We start from the raw sequence: 15,480 nt of genomic DNA on the forward strand, positions 1-15,480 counted from the left end.
TGCCAGACTCTAGCAGTAAGATTAAAAACAGAGGATAGAGTCTCAATAGACTACAATATCAGCATGTTTAGAAAGAGATAAGACCCATGTCCTATCAGGTCTGAGTCAATATGGTTTTAATAATTTGAGTGTTAATGCCACTACTCGTATTGAAAATGATGGCAGATAAGAACCACAAGGTCCATATAGTTTGCTCACTCCTGATGCTTGAAGAATATGATTGATCAGATACACAATATTAGGAAGGAAAAATACCCAGACACCTCTGCTGTACTGTGGCCTGTCAGAGGTGAATGAACTCTGAGTGCCTTTCTGAGCATGACTTGCAGAATGTCCCTGAGGTAGACCTGCTGGCACGAACATATTCAATGGCAACATTTACTTCATAATACAATGAAGCTGGGTTTGCATGAAACCAGGATGCAAGCTTTTGTCTTACAAATGCATATCTCAACGGACAGAAACCAGGTGAAAAGAAGATCCTTTGAGGTTACAGTTTTAATTAAATCCTGGTGCTAACAAACGGAATTCAGGCCTATCTCCTATTCAAACCACAGACTTGCTATCTGTTTACACAACAAAGAAGAACAACAGGATACCAGGAGGAACAAAGTGCATCTAAGCCATGGTGATAAAGGAACTTTTATGGTGGAAGGGTGGTTTCAGGGAAGACAAGTAAAGAATATGATTTTTACAAATGAATGAAGGGTGTCCTCACAAGCATTTCCTATACATGATAGATTGTCATGACAACAGCATGATGTATCTCTGTGGATGAGGCTTTTGAGCAGTTGCACCATTCTGGAAACTTCTGCAAGGCTGTAGGTTTTGACTATAAAGGAGAGCCACGTCTGTTATTCTGGGAGATGCTAGTTATTACAGATAGAGGGCATATAGCATCTCCCAGGAACACTTGTCTTTGACTCTTCTTTAAAAAGCCAAATAAACTAAATTTTAAACCTCTTGCTGAGTCGAAATGTTCTTGTTGCCCTGGCCCTGAGTACAGAAATTATGTACATGCTGTATTTATTTATGTATTTAAGCATTTTATATACTGTCATTCCAATACAAGATCACAACAGTTTACAAAAAAAGCATTCACAATATAAGTCAACAAAATACTTAACTTAGCTTTACCCTCATATCCAAGGATCCTCTGTGCTTATTCCATGCTTTCATGAATTCTATTACATTTTTGGCCTCCATCACCTCCAATGGAAGACTGTTCCCTGCATCTACCACCCTTTGTATGAATAAATATTTTCTTCTGTTATTCTTAAGTCTACCTTTTCTCACCACATAGTAATTCATTGTTCCCGAGGTAATTGAATTCGGCTTAATGAAATGCCTTTGCCCCTACTCTCTACCTGAGTAGGAATCTGTAGTTGATAATTCTGAACATTAATATAAACCCTGAATCCCATATTTCATCAGAGATAGAGAGTGATATAACTGCTGGTTATGCATGTAGAAGCATGTCTGATGATATGGCATTTATTAGCACTGCCTTTCTCCCATCTCATGTTACCCCAGAAAGGCAAAACAGTAACAGGCCCAGCGCAACCGGCTGTGCATATCGCGCATTTGCATGGAGTGGCACACCTGGGGAGGAGGCGGACTGGCGGCAGCAGGAGAGGCTGTGGGCTGCCAGCGGAGCCTAACCAGTCAGTGGCCGAAGAAGGAGAGAGTGCCAGCGATTGAAGGAGAGGCCCCTCTTCCGGGTATGAGCATGCGTACGCGCATGCCCGTGCACAGCTTCAGCTTCCTCTCCCCAAGCAGGAAGATGTGGGCTGTACAGCCTGAATATAGCAGGAGGCCCTAGGGGCCATGATGGAGCTCATTCCACCACTGCCTGAAGACAAAAGGATAGGAGGCCTGCAGGACCGTAATGGAGCTCATCCCACCACGGCTCGATGATAACAGGAGACCATGTGTGTGAGCTTGCATGTATGTGTGAATGAGTGAGAACCTGTGTGTGTATGTGTGTGTGTGTGTGTGTGACTATATAAGGGTCTATGTGTGTGCCTGAGAATGTGTCTGTGTGAGAGCTTGTGTGTTTGTGTATATTTTGTGCCTGTGAGAGCCTATTTGTCACATATAGGCTCTCACAGGCATGCACACACACACACACACACACACACACACAGGGGCGGATTTTAAGAGCCCTGCTCGGCGTTTCGGGGGTGGGCCCGGGGGCGTGGTTTCGGCCCGGGGCGGTCCGGGGCATGGCCACGCCCTCTGGAACCGCCCCCGGGTTGCGTCTAGGTGCGCCAGTGGCCCGCTGGCGCGCGGGGATTTACTTCTCCCTCTGGGAGGCATAAATCCCCCAACAAAGGTAGGGGGGGGGGTTTAGACAGGGCCGGGGGGTGGGTTAGGTAGAGAAAGGGAGGGGAAGGTGAGGGGAGGGCGTTAGCGTATTCCCTCCGAGGCCGCTAATCGGAGCAGCCTCGAAGGGAACGGAGGCAGGCTGCGCGGCTCGGCGCGCGCCGGCTACACGAAATTGGTAGCCTTGCGGGCGCCGATCCAGGATTTTAGCGGATACGCGCGGCTATGCGCGTATCTACTAAAATCCCGCGTACTTTTGTTGGCGCCTGGAGCGCCAACAAAAGTACGCCAACGCGCCGTTTTTGAAAATCTACCCCACAGTGTATCTGTGAGGGTGAGGGAGAGGCAGCCTGTGTATGTTAGAGAGAGGGAGTGTGTGAGAGAGAAGATAAGGTTTGTGTGGCCCTACCTCCCCCAATCCATGACAATCTCAGGGTGACTGGAAATCAGATCCAAGATCTGGAGAGCAGATTTTTAAATCCTTATTTGTTTCAATTATTGGGGATAATTTGATGATTCTGCTCTTTTGAAGTATATTTTTGGGGGAGAATAGAACATTTTTAATAATATTTTTTATTCATCAGATTTTGGAAGTTTTTTTCGTATTTGGGAAATTTTTGATATTCTATTCATTAACTGGTTTGAAATATTCTTTTTATGAATATGACTGCTATTATGATTAATGCTTTATATTTCTTGATTTTATTTAATGTTTTATGAAGAATGGTAATGTTTCTCTTTTTCCATTGTTGCTCTGCATATAGAGGCTGGCTTGTTGTGGGTTCTAGTTCAGTTCTTCTCAGCATGTTTCTGTTTATACTTTCTGATCTCTTTAATCTGTATTTGGTCAGGGTCTCTCTGTGTTCTGCATAAGTGACAAAGGTGAGGTATTTTGCTGGCATGTAATTTCTGTGTAGGGATTTATAGCAGCCTGGTTTCCTAATAAGAGCTTTTATTTGTGTTCTAGGGCCTGGTGTAATCTGTGCAGTGTTGTCTTTTCATTGATAAGGTTCTTAGGGTTGTTTTGGTATGGAAAGTTTATTATATTTTAATGGTAATTCTACTTGTTCATGGCTTTCTGAGAGCCAAGCTCACATTCAATACGCTTTACATAACATCTAATTCCATAGGAGTTCCAAGTGTCTTTTTTGTAGTTTTCTGGTTGGCACCACAGGAGTGCATGGAAATATAATATGCATGTTGTGATATTTTTGCCTCAGATGTTTATACTCTTGAATGTTCTTTTTCATGTAAAATTTTGTTATAAATGCATAATTTAATTGTGTGTGTCTGTAAAGGGTGTGGGAGTATGTGTGTGTGTGTGTGTGGGGGGGGGTGTGCTGGTGATGTCAGTGCCGGTGCAAGGGTGTTAGATACCCTAGGCAAACTTCTGCCTTGTGCACTCTCCCCCCTCTCATCGCACTGACTCCCCAAGACTCGCTCAAAGTCCCTGGTGGTCCAGCGAGGGGCTCGGGAGCGATCTCCCGTTCTCGGCCCGTCAGCTGCCAGTAATCAAAATGGTACTGGTGGCCTTTTGCCCTTACCATGTGACAGGGGGCTATCATGCCATTGGCCAGCCCCTGTCACATGGTAGGGGCAATGGATGACCCCCCTACCATGTGACAGGAGCTTGCTCTCAGACTCCCGCTGGACCACTAGGGACTTTGGGTGAGTGTTGGTGGGGGGCTTTATACTTAATTACGTTTGAAGAGTTGGCGGGGGGGGGGGGTTTAGGGGGGGGGGGTTTAAAGCAAAATTAATGGGAAAAAAATTCGGACCAGGGGTGGTCTGAAATGGCACACCCCAATCCAAAAATGAAAGGGGCACAAAAAAAACCCCAAACTATGTATGTTAGTGCTCACCCACCCCAACTTGAGCAGGTAGTCAGGTCAGGTGAGGATGGACGGGTCGCTCGTCGGTCAGCAACAAGAGAGAAGAGACAGCCATAGCAGCGGCTGTCTCTTCTCTCTTGCTGCTGCCCCTGGAACCCTGGTGCCCTAGACCCCTGCCTAGTTAACCTAGTGCTTCCGCCGGCCTTGGGTGGCATGTGTGCAAGACTGTAAGGTTTGCCTAGGGAACCTAACACACTTCCTTATCCATGGTTTCTTGGCGGGGGGCCTTGTCAGTATTTAAAAATATAGATTGAAGGACAGAGCTGGGCTTTATTTCATAGGCCCAGGACCGGCACTGAATGAATCGTGGCGGGGGGGCAGCACAGTAATTTTTCACACAGGGAAGCAAAAAATGTAGCACCAGCCCTGAAAACATATTACAGTATTTATAACTGGAATTCTCAGCATTGGCTGTTATAAGACTTCCCTCTATATCTCTGAAGCAATGAACATTAGCATGAAATTTTTTTTAAGAATGATATTTAATTTTCTGAAGCTGTATTCTACCTAGAATGTTTTTACCTGATAGTTGAAACTGGTGCTTGGCTGAGACTCCAGTGACTGTTTATGTTGTGTCTCCTGCAGCACTGCACAGGCCGTCTGCCTTGCTGATGACCCCAAGCCTGTGAAGGAATACAAGTATCCGGAAGAGCTGCCAGGCGAGCTCTACGATGCCAACACTCAATGCAAATGGCAATTTGGGGAGAAGGCCAAACTGTGCCTGCTTGACTTTAAAAAGGCAAGTGCCACAATCACCCATAAAGTGTTAAAAAAGTTTTATTTTTTTAAATAAAGATTTTCCTCATAGACAGTGGAGATTTAAAAAGAAAAAAAAATTAATTAGCTAGGGCTAGTGACAGCCTCCACCTTCCTTTCCAGCTGCAGTGGGAAGTAATTTTCCACAGTTCATAAAGGTTCCAGGTTGGTGACCTTGCAAAAAAAATCAGAAAAAAAACATTAATATATCTTACTGTGCTAATTAGAGCATTTTAATTCTTTAGTATATTTTTAGTGTTCATTGTACGTTGTTTAAACAGAACATCAATCTTTCTTATTCATTGCCAACTTGGAAGTTTTGTGATCTGTCTAGGAAGGTCATAGGGGAAGTGGGGTCTTGGGGTGATGTAGTAATTTCTAGCAACAGTATCCATGTGGCTTAGAAGATCAAATATCCATACAGCTCCAGCAGTTTACATGCCAAACACCAGGTCAAACTCTGGAGAAAAGTGTGTTGAGAGACCAGGATAAGTATTAGATAAATATTCAAAGTGCCACTGGTAGCTATGGAGGTAATTTTCAAAAGTATTTATGTGCATAAAACTGAGTTTTATGCCCGTAAATAAACTTTTGAAAATTGCTATTTTTATGTGTGTAACTCCTTTGAAAATTCACTCCTAAATGTTTAGTTTAGGGCAGAGGCTGTCACTCAAATCTGATACATTAATATATTTCACTCTTCCACAGGGTTATATATTCTGGAGGGGAGGGGATTGTCCTAAAGGAAATGTCTTAATTTAAAGGTGAATTTTAAATGTGCTATGCACCCCAAAGCCAGGAGATACACACATGTCTTGGGCCGGCGCACACTATGCGGATTTAAAGAAGCGCCCGAGTACGTACGTATCTCCCGGTGCATGCACAAATCGAAAAGGCAAAAAAGGGGTGGGGAATGACCAGGGTCTAGTTGGTACGTATACCTCTGTTATTAAATACAACCATACAATATGTAACAGAGGATTCGGCACAAATATAATGCCAATAAATATTCAAATAATTTTATTGAGAAAAGAATTTTTTCACCTTTAATTAGAACCAACATGTGCTGAAAGACATTACTTATTAAAACTATCAACGACGCATCATCATTCTATCATCATACATCCCATCCATACATACACCCATACTCTAATACACTAAAATTATGCCAGTAACCCTTAAATATACCAATACCATACAGTGTTGACAAGCCCAACATATAGCTTTTTTTTGTAATGTAACATGTATATTATACAAAATATTATAACGTGGCTGTGGCCTACATACAAGATGTTATTAATTGTACAATCATTTACTATATATAAGTATATATTAGTATATATTATCGTTGTTATGCACCCAGGGTGCACCCAGGGTGCATAACAACGATAATGGTTGCATTCTATCAATTGATGTTGTGCTCAGGGGTGGACCCTTGTCCTGGAGCAGTAGAGAACGGCTCCCTAGTAGGGACCATGAAGCACCTGCCCCCAAGGGGTGGAGCACTGGAGGAGACAGAGGCTAGGATGAGCTTCACCACTGGAAGCCCGAGGTCCCCCCGGGAGGAGCCCATAGGGACCCAGGCTGCTAGGACTTAGGTGGGCCTCACAGGGTCTCCTGGAGAGGTAGTAGACAGGTGTGCCCACAGACAGCAGGGGAGCGCAGTCGGACTCGAGGTTGTAGGTCTGATGGAGCAAGGAAGACCAGAACAGCGTAGGCGATTACAAGGCAAGGGACAGAGCCAGAATCAGGATGCATGGTCAATCAGGCAGAGGTCAGAATCCGGGAGACAGTCCGAGGAGTAGTCAACGAGGCAGAGGTCAGGTTCTGGAGGTCAGACGAGATCACAAGGCAGGCAGAGGTCAGGAGGCAGGCAGCAGGCAGAGAGGTCAAGGAACAGGCCGAGGTCAGTACCAGAGAGACAGTCCGAGGGTACTACCTAGGAGACGGACGGACAGACGCAGAAACAGAGGGACACTGGAACAGTAGAATGCAGGAACAAGGCTGGAATGGTAGAATCCTGGAACAAGACTGGAACAAAACTGAGACAAGGCTTAGAATGCAGTGACAATCTAGCACACAATACAATGCCAACCCAGTTGCCAAGGCAAGGAAGTGGAGGCAGCGACTTCCTTAAGTAGTTCCTTCAATCAGGGCACGCCGTGAAGCTAGGACCTGCCCCTGGCCCTACAAGAGGCCGGGCGGTCCACGCACGCACGCGTAGGAGCATGGCCAACGCCATGGAAGACGCCGAACTTCGACGTGAGGCCTGATGCACAGTGGAAGGCCCGGCGACCGCCGCCGCAGGACGCAGAGGCCTGGAAGAGCTCACAGCTGCCACTGGGAAGGCCGACCCAGGACCTGCAGAAGAGCCAGAGAGGTGAGCAGGCTCATGCGCAGGCCGGGCGCGAACGGGGCGCACATCAATTGAGAAATTATATTAAAACACTTCTTATAAATAGTGGGTGTGTTTATTCTTCTGAGCCTTTCCACTGGCTACTGCATATTTATATAAAGGGGCTCATTTCAATCTCTTAAATCTGTAAATTCTTACATCCCATTACTCAAACACTAAAAATACTGGTTGATGTTTGGAGAAAGGATCTACAAGTGAATTTGTTTGAGGATGATATTTCTGAGTGCAATGTCTCGATTACAAACGTAGCAGACAGTGCAACTTTGAGAGGATTATATTATAAAGTGCTAAATAGAATGGGTTTTTTTGGCTGATTAAAGGTTTTAAAGCCAAAATTGCAATCTCACATAATTGCTTAAAGTAGACTCAAATGGGAGCCTCTCTGATTCATTGTCTTTGGGCTCTTCCTGTGATTTTGATTTAATCATTTTGTCAGAGTAACTTACATTTTGTAATGATTATAACAAAAAGGAAGTGCCTTGAAACTATTACTTTTTGTATTTTGAGGCATGTAACGAAGGCAACTTAAATATTTATTAATTAATTATTAATTAATAAATATTTCTGGTCTTTATGCAAATATTTCGGGTCTTTAATAATAATTAATTTATTAATTCTTTTGGCACAGAAAGCATGTTTTACATGTATAAATTTTGGTTATAGGTCCCGGTGTCAAAATTACAACTACTACCCATATACTGACACAAATACTGGAAACTTTACTCCACCTTTGACCAGAAGTAAAATTTCCAGTGGGGGCTAATAATTAATGCCTTTATTTGCATGGGATTTCTATGCGAGGGCGCTAATCAGGATGCACAGTTTTGCACGCACATTTTGTGCGCAGAATTCCTTGCTGCATTGGGAGTAACATTTGCATACAAAAAATGTACATATAACTGAGGCAAAAACTGTTCTCTCTGTTGAAAGCACCTTATTGCATCGGCCCCTAAGTTTGGGCCTGGCTAGTACCTGGATAGGACACCAGGTGCTGAGAACTGAAGAAGGTAGTAGCAGATCACTGCAGTATTCAATACCATCAAAAACATCATGGTTATCTTGGTGAGCTGTGATTGCCTAAGTCTATAAAAGAAAAGGTATTTTCCTCTACTACCACCATCTTCTGAAATCATTTTGAAGGGCAATATGTTAAATGTCATGAAATTTTACTTCAGTAGTCACTTTTCATAAAAATATAGGGCTAGATTTTATAAAAAACCCACATCCTCAACGACTTTTTATAAAAAAAACCCACATCCTCAACAACTATCTATTGGACTCAAAACCTGACATTTGCGCAATCACGGAAACTTGGCTGAAACCCACAGACATAGCTCTAACCAACCAGCTACCTCTACAGCTCTATGATCTATTCTCAATCCCTAGACTCAAAATAAGAGGCGGCGGCCTCCTATTAGCTGCCAAAAAATAGCTAAGATTAACTCCCCAGAATATAAAACCAGCCTCTAAACTCGAAATTGCTTTCTTCAACTCAAAACAACTTCAAATTTGTCTAATCTACGCCCCTCCGGGGCTCCTAGATTCAGACCCATCTCCCTCCCTGAACGTATTGCCAAACACATCAACACGGATGTCCCCGCCATCATCATGGGAGACTTCAACCTACATGTCAATTCCACTTCTCAATCCTCCAACTGCAAAACTCTACTATCCTCCCTCACTGCCATGGGCTTCAAACAAATCATTAACAGTCCCACGCACAAAGCAGGCCATACCCTGGATCTCATCTTCATAAATGCAGGCCTTACCCTGACCTCCACGTCTCTATGTTCCCCAGTCCCATGGTCCGACCATTGGATGATCACTACAGACCTAGCGATTACGGAGAACCCAGCTCCCCCTCCCCAAAACTACAATTCACTTCAGGAAACCCTGCTCCACGGACAACCTCAGCTCTCATCTCTCTAGAGAATTAGTTCATCTTGATCTCTCTGACGCAGTCTCGGCCATTGCCTCCTGGTTCAATATCACTAACAATGTAGCAGAAAAAATATGCCCCAGAACAATGAAAGAATTAAACCCCACTCTCGAGAACAGAAAACCCTGGTTCACACCGGAACTGAAAAAACTCAAACAAGAAGTAAGACACAGAGAACACATATGGTGCAAGGAACCCTCCGCAGCCACATTGTCTGCCTACAAATCCCACATGCACAGTTATAGGAACTCCATCCTCCGTACAAAGAGAGATTTCTTCACCCGTAAAATCCATAACTTCCTCTTTGACCCAAAGGCCCTGTTTTCTTACGTCTCTGATCTCACAAAACCTTCCCCACCTACTATCCCCGATGACCAAGCCCAACTCAAATCTACAGAAATTGCTAATATACTTTGAGAAAACAATTACCAAGCTTATAGCCCTGCTTATCTCCTCTAATCTCCAGCCCCCACCCCTCTACAACCCTACCAACCACCGGACAACAAACTTTGAGTCATTCAAACCCACTTCTTCCCTCAAAATTGAAGCCATACTCAAGAACATGAAACCCTCCTCTCACCCTATGGACCCTATCCCTTCAAAACTACTGCTCTCATCCCAAAAACTATCTCTAAGCCACTAGCAGAAATTATCAACTGCTCTTTATCACAAGGATTAGTACCAGACTCTCTGAAACTTGCCACTCTCAAACCATTATTAAAGAAACCTAACCTGAATCCAGTGACCCCTCCAACTTCCGCCCTATTGCCAACCTACCTTTTATCGCCAAACTCATGGAGAAAATCAACAACCAACTCTCAGAATACCTTGACTAACACAAGATTCTAGCCCCCGCCCAGTTTGGATTCCGTAAATCTCTCAATACTGAATCCCTCCTAATCTCGCTCATGGACAGCATCCTCATGGGCCTAGAAAAAAGGCAACCATATCTTCTGGCACTACTAGATATCTCAGCTGCATTCAACACCTTGAACCACTCCATGCTCATAGACCGTCTCTCAGACATCGGCATCACTGGAACAGCACTCAGCTGTTTCAAGTCATTCCTCAGCAATAGGAACTTCAAGGTCAGAATCAACAACAAAGAATCTCACCCGGTCAGCTCAACACTGGGAGTCCCACAAGGATCCTCTCTCTCCCCTACGCTTTTCAACATTTATCTCCTCCCACTTTGCCAACTACTCACAAATCTTAAGTTAACTCATTTTATCTACGCCGAAGACGTGTAAATCCTCATTTCGATCCCTGAATCCATTTCCAAAACCCTCAGTTTCTGGAATAGTTGTCTACAGTCTATCAACCATCTCCTCTCCAGCCTCTACTTAGTTCTCAACACAACCAAAACAGAGATCCTGCTTATCACACAGGATGACAATACCTGGCAGTCAACAACCTCCCTTTGTCCCAAATGACCTCCACCACCCATGTGAGAGACCTCGGTGTAATTCTGGACAACTGTCTGAACCTGAAAAAAATTTGTCAATAACACCACAAAAGAAGGTTTCTACAAATTACAAATCCTAAAAAAGCTGAGACCCCTCCTCCACTTACAGGACTTCCGCACGGTGCTTCAATCCATCATTTTCTCAAAAATTGACTATTGCAACTCCCTCCTTCTCGGTCTCCCAGCAAACAACACCAGACCTCTACAGATGCTTCAGAACACCGTCGCAAGGATCCTGACCAACACCAGCAAAGGAGAGCATATTACACCCATCCTTCAGAATTTACATTGGCTCCCCATCAAATTCAGAATCCTCCATAAAGTCCTCACTATGATACACAAAACCATTTACAATCAGACCTCACTTGAGCTAAATATCCCTCTTCGACTGCACATGTCCACCAGACCAATAAGAACAGCATACAAAGGTACTCTGTATACTCCTCCCGCCAAGCTCTCGCTAAGGAAACGCGCCCTCTCTACAGCTGGTCCCCCCCCCCAATGGAATGCTTTCCCCCCCAGATCTCCGCCAGGAACCCTGCCCATTGACCTACAAAAAAAAGCTTAAGACGTGGCTTTTCAGACAAGCATTTCCCTAAAGAACGGATGCTCTCATACTGACCCTTGATGGGGCCCAACTACTGTTTAAATCTCAAACTTTACCATTCCTTTCTCGTGGTCCCGCCTTTTTATCTCTTGCTATAGCCAATCAATTTGTTAGGGATTAAGCCGCGTCTTAGGCACTATTGTCACCTTCTCGTTAAATTCTCATATGTAATCCGTACTTCTCAGGTACCAGATCTTTATCCTTTTACTGTTATATAAGTATCTCAGCTAAAGTGATGGTTTATTTTCTGTTCACCCCTTCTGCTATATTATTTAAGTAGTATTTTATAGAGATGTGAATCATGTCCTCGATCGTCTTAACGATCGATTTCGGCTGGGAGGGGGAGGGAATCGTATTGTTGCCGTTTGGGTGTGTAAACTATCGTGAAAATCGTTAAAATCATGAGCCAACACACTAAAACCCCCTAAAACCCACCCCCGACCCTTTAAATTAAATCCCCCACCCTCCCGAACCCCCCCCCCCCAAATGCTTTAAATTACCTGGGGATCCAGCGGTGGTCCAGAACGGCGGCGGTCCGGAACGGCCCCCTCAATTGAATCCTGTTGTCTTCAGCCGGCGCCATTTTGCAAAATGGCCACCGCAAAATGGCGGCGGCCATAGACAAAAACGATTCGACGCAGGAGGTCATTCCGGACCCCCGCTGGACTTTTGGAAAGTCTTGTGGGGGTCAGGAGGCCCCCCCAAGCTGGCCAAAAGTTCCTGGGAGTCCAGCGGGGTTCAGGAAGCGATTTCTTGCCGCAAATCGTTTTCCGTATGGAAAATGGCGCCGGCAGGAGATCGACTGCAGGAGGTCGTTCAGCGGGGGTTCCGGACCGCCGCTGAACGACAACAGGATTCAATTGAGGGGGCCGTTCCGGACCGCTGCCGTTCTGGACCACCGCTGGATCCCCAGGTAATTTAAAGCATTTGGGGGGGGTTCGGGAGGGTGGGGGATTTAATTTAAAGGGTCGGGGGTGGGTTTTAGGGGGTTTTAGTGTGCCGGTTTTCCTGCCCTCCCCCTTCCCCCGATTTACGATTTTTTAACGATAAATCGGGGTAATTGGTATTGTATCGTGGCCCTAACGATTTTTGACGATTTAAAATATATCGGACGATATTTTAAATCGTCAAAAAACGATTCACATCCCTAGTATTTTACCAGTATTATTTAAGTATCCCTGGTCCCAGTTCGATGTAACCCCTGTTCAATGTAATGTTTTGCTCAATTTGGTTCAATGTAAACCGATGTGATATGTCTTTTCATGAACGTCGGTATAGAAAAGTTTCAAAGAAATAAATAAACAAATAAATAAATAATGTGCGTGCACACAAATGGATGCGCCAATTTTATAATATGCGCACACCGGCATGCACATGTTATAAAATCCGAGGGCCATGCGCACCTGTTCGCTGGATTTTATAATCCGCGTGCATGGATTTTATAATCCGTGCGCATATCTGCGGGTGGTGCTCACAAGGAGGGGAGATATTCTGCAACCTCTGGGCCTTATTTTCTGTTAGCGCAAGCCTGTGATAGCTAGCCAAGGTAGTGCACGCCTGCGCTACCTACATCGGGGCGGAGTCGGCCCCGGAAGAGGAGGGGTCGGGGCGTCACCGGGGCCGACTCTGCGAAGACGGCGCGGACAGCAAAAAATGTAAGGAGCCTTTTCACTGCCTATTTTGCGCCCAATAACTATACCTTCTATGGTATAGTTATTGGGTGCGATGCCGGCAGCGATCACACTGCGGAGGTGCGATCACTGCCGGCTAGTGCAGGACCGCCCCCCCGTTTCGTCCCCCTGCCCCTCATTACCGCATTTTTCTAAAGTACCGCAGGCCTGCGATACTTTAGAAAATGAGGCCCTCTGTGCGGCGACGAGATCGGGCCTCTCCCAGTTCCCTCCTAGTCCACTCCAATTAAGGAGTGAACTGGGAGGGCACTTTTCAACCCACTTAACTCACCTTCCTCCCTCTTCCCTGCCCCCTATCCCTATCATATCTAACCTCAAATTTTTTATTTTACTTCTTGCTCCTCTTCAGGAGCAGCAGCAACTTGTGCGCGCCGGCAGGCTGCCGATGTGCGCTTCCCTGGCACAGCGGCAAAAGACCGCTGAACTGGCCGCCTCCAGATCTGCCCTTCCCCATCCTTGGGGTTATGCGCATGCCTGGACCTCTTTGAAAATGTGCACGGCACGCGCAAGACCTGGCCATACATGTATCCATTTTTTACGCGCGTGGCCCTTTTAAAATTCGGCAGATAACTTGCGGTGTTCTCTAGTCAAATGTCTAGCAAATGCTTCTATTCTGTTATTGAAAATTAAGTTAATCCTGTAGTATTTTTTGTTTTCGGTGGGGGGGGGGCAGCATCCTGTATCATGATTGTATTATGTTGAAACATAATATTGTGTAAGTCAGTGTTAAGCTTGCAAGACATATACTGGACCACTGAAAGCTTGATGCATAGTGAAAGTAGAATATTGCATTCCTGCTACCCATCATCAATTGATTTGTTGTAAGGAATAATAATAAAGAACATACTGTTTCAAAGTGGAAGTTTATATTTATAAAAGAAAATATTTTATAGTTGAGAATAAATGATGCTATAAACTTAAAACATAAGAACTTAAGATATACCAATGTAAGTCAGTCCAAAAGTGCATTGAGCCCAGCATCCTGCCACCAACAGTGGGCAATCCATGGGCAATCTGGGTCACTAGGGAGGCCCAGAAGATCCCAAAGAGTGAATCCAATTTCTTGTTGTTCACTCACAGGGATAAGCGCTGGCTTTTCCCAAGTCTATCTGGCTAATAATTGTTTATGGACTTTAGGGATGTGAATCGTTTTCCATATCGTCTTAACGATAGAAATCGTGTGGCAGGGCAAGAAAATCGTCTTAGGCACGATTTTTTAGTTAAAAAATCGTTAAAAATCGTTTTTTTCCGATTAGTGCGCACTAACTCGAGTTAGTGCGCACTAACGGGAGTTAGTGCGCACTAACTGGGAGTTAGTGCGCACTAACTGAAAATGATACAATTTGACACTTTTCAGGTCAGTTAAGGTCAGTTTAGGAATGAATATGTATTCCTATTGGCTGCCCTCTTATTTATTCATGTTACCAAGTTTCCTACTGACAGTATATGGGGGATGGGAAATGGAAACAGTTGGTAGCTTGACAAAACAAGTAATGTGATCAGTCAATGTGACTAGAACTTGTGCCCTAACCCTGATACCAGGGGTATTGTGATCTTCCTGCACACAGTGCCCTATCCCTATTAATACCAGGAGTGTTGTGATCTTCCTGCACACAGTGCCCTATCCCTAATACCAGGGGTGTTGTGATCTTCCTGCACACAGTGCCCTATTCCTGATACTGGGGGTGTTGTGATCTTCCTGCACACAGTGCCCTATTCCTGATACCGGGGGTGTTGTGATCTTCTTGCACACATCCCGGTATCAGGGATAGGGCACTGCATGCAGGAAGATCACAACACTCCTGGTATTAATAGGGATAGGGCACTGCATGCAGGAAGATCACAACACTCCTGGTATTAATAGGGATAGGGCACTGCATGCAGGAAGATCACAACACCCCTGGTATCAGGGATAGGGCACTGTGTGCAGGAAGATCACAATACCCCGGAGGAGTGAGGGTCAGGCAGCTCCCCCCTGTCTGTGAAGCCAGCCTCTCACTAGTAATGCAGGGAGAGAGCTGTCTCAGACTTCACCATCCTCCCCCCCCCCCTCACCCACACACCATTCACTAGCTGGGACATGGGGGAAGTCAGGAGTGAGGGTCAGGCAGCTCCCCCCTGTCTGTGAAGCCAGCCTCTCACTAGTAATGCAGGGAGGGAGCTGTCTCAGACTTCACCATCCTCCCCCCCCCCCCCTCACCCACACACCACTAGCTGGGACATGGGGGAAGTCAGGAGTGAGGGTCAGGCAGCTCCCCCCTGTCTGTGAAGCCAGCCTCTCACTAGTAATGCAGGGAGGGAGCTGTCTCAGACTTCACCATCCTCCCCCCCCCCCTCACCCACACACCATTCACTAGCTGGGACATGGGGGAAGTCAGGAGTGAGGGTC

General features: G+C 45.3%; 1 protein-coding gene across 1 annotated transcript in view; it reads left to right on the forward strand.

The window, feature by feature from the left end:
* The window catches only part of ADAMTS16 (ADAM metallopeptidase with thrombospondin type 1 motif 16), an 806,542-nt gene that overhangs the window by 324,866 nt on the left and 466,196 nt on the right, over positions 1-15,480 (forward strand). The window contains 1 exon segment of the mRNA XM_029589991.1: positions 4,803-4,956. Coding sequence (XP_029445851.1) covers positions 4,803-4,956 — 154 coding nt within the window.

Source organism: Rhinatrema bivittatum, chromosome 2, assembly GCF_901001135.1.
Source record: "Rhinatrema bivittatum chromosome 2, aRhiBiv1.1, whole genome shotgun sequence".
In the NCBI taxonomy this organism is placed as follows: domain Eukaryota; kingdom Metazoa; phylum Chordata; class Amphibia; order Gymnophiona; family Rhinatrematidae; genus Rhinatrema; species Rhinatrema bivittatum.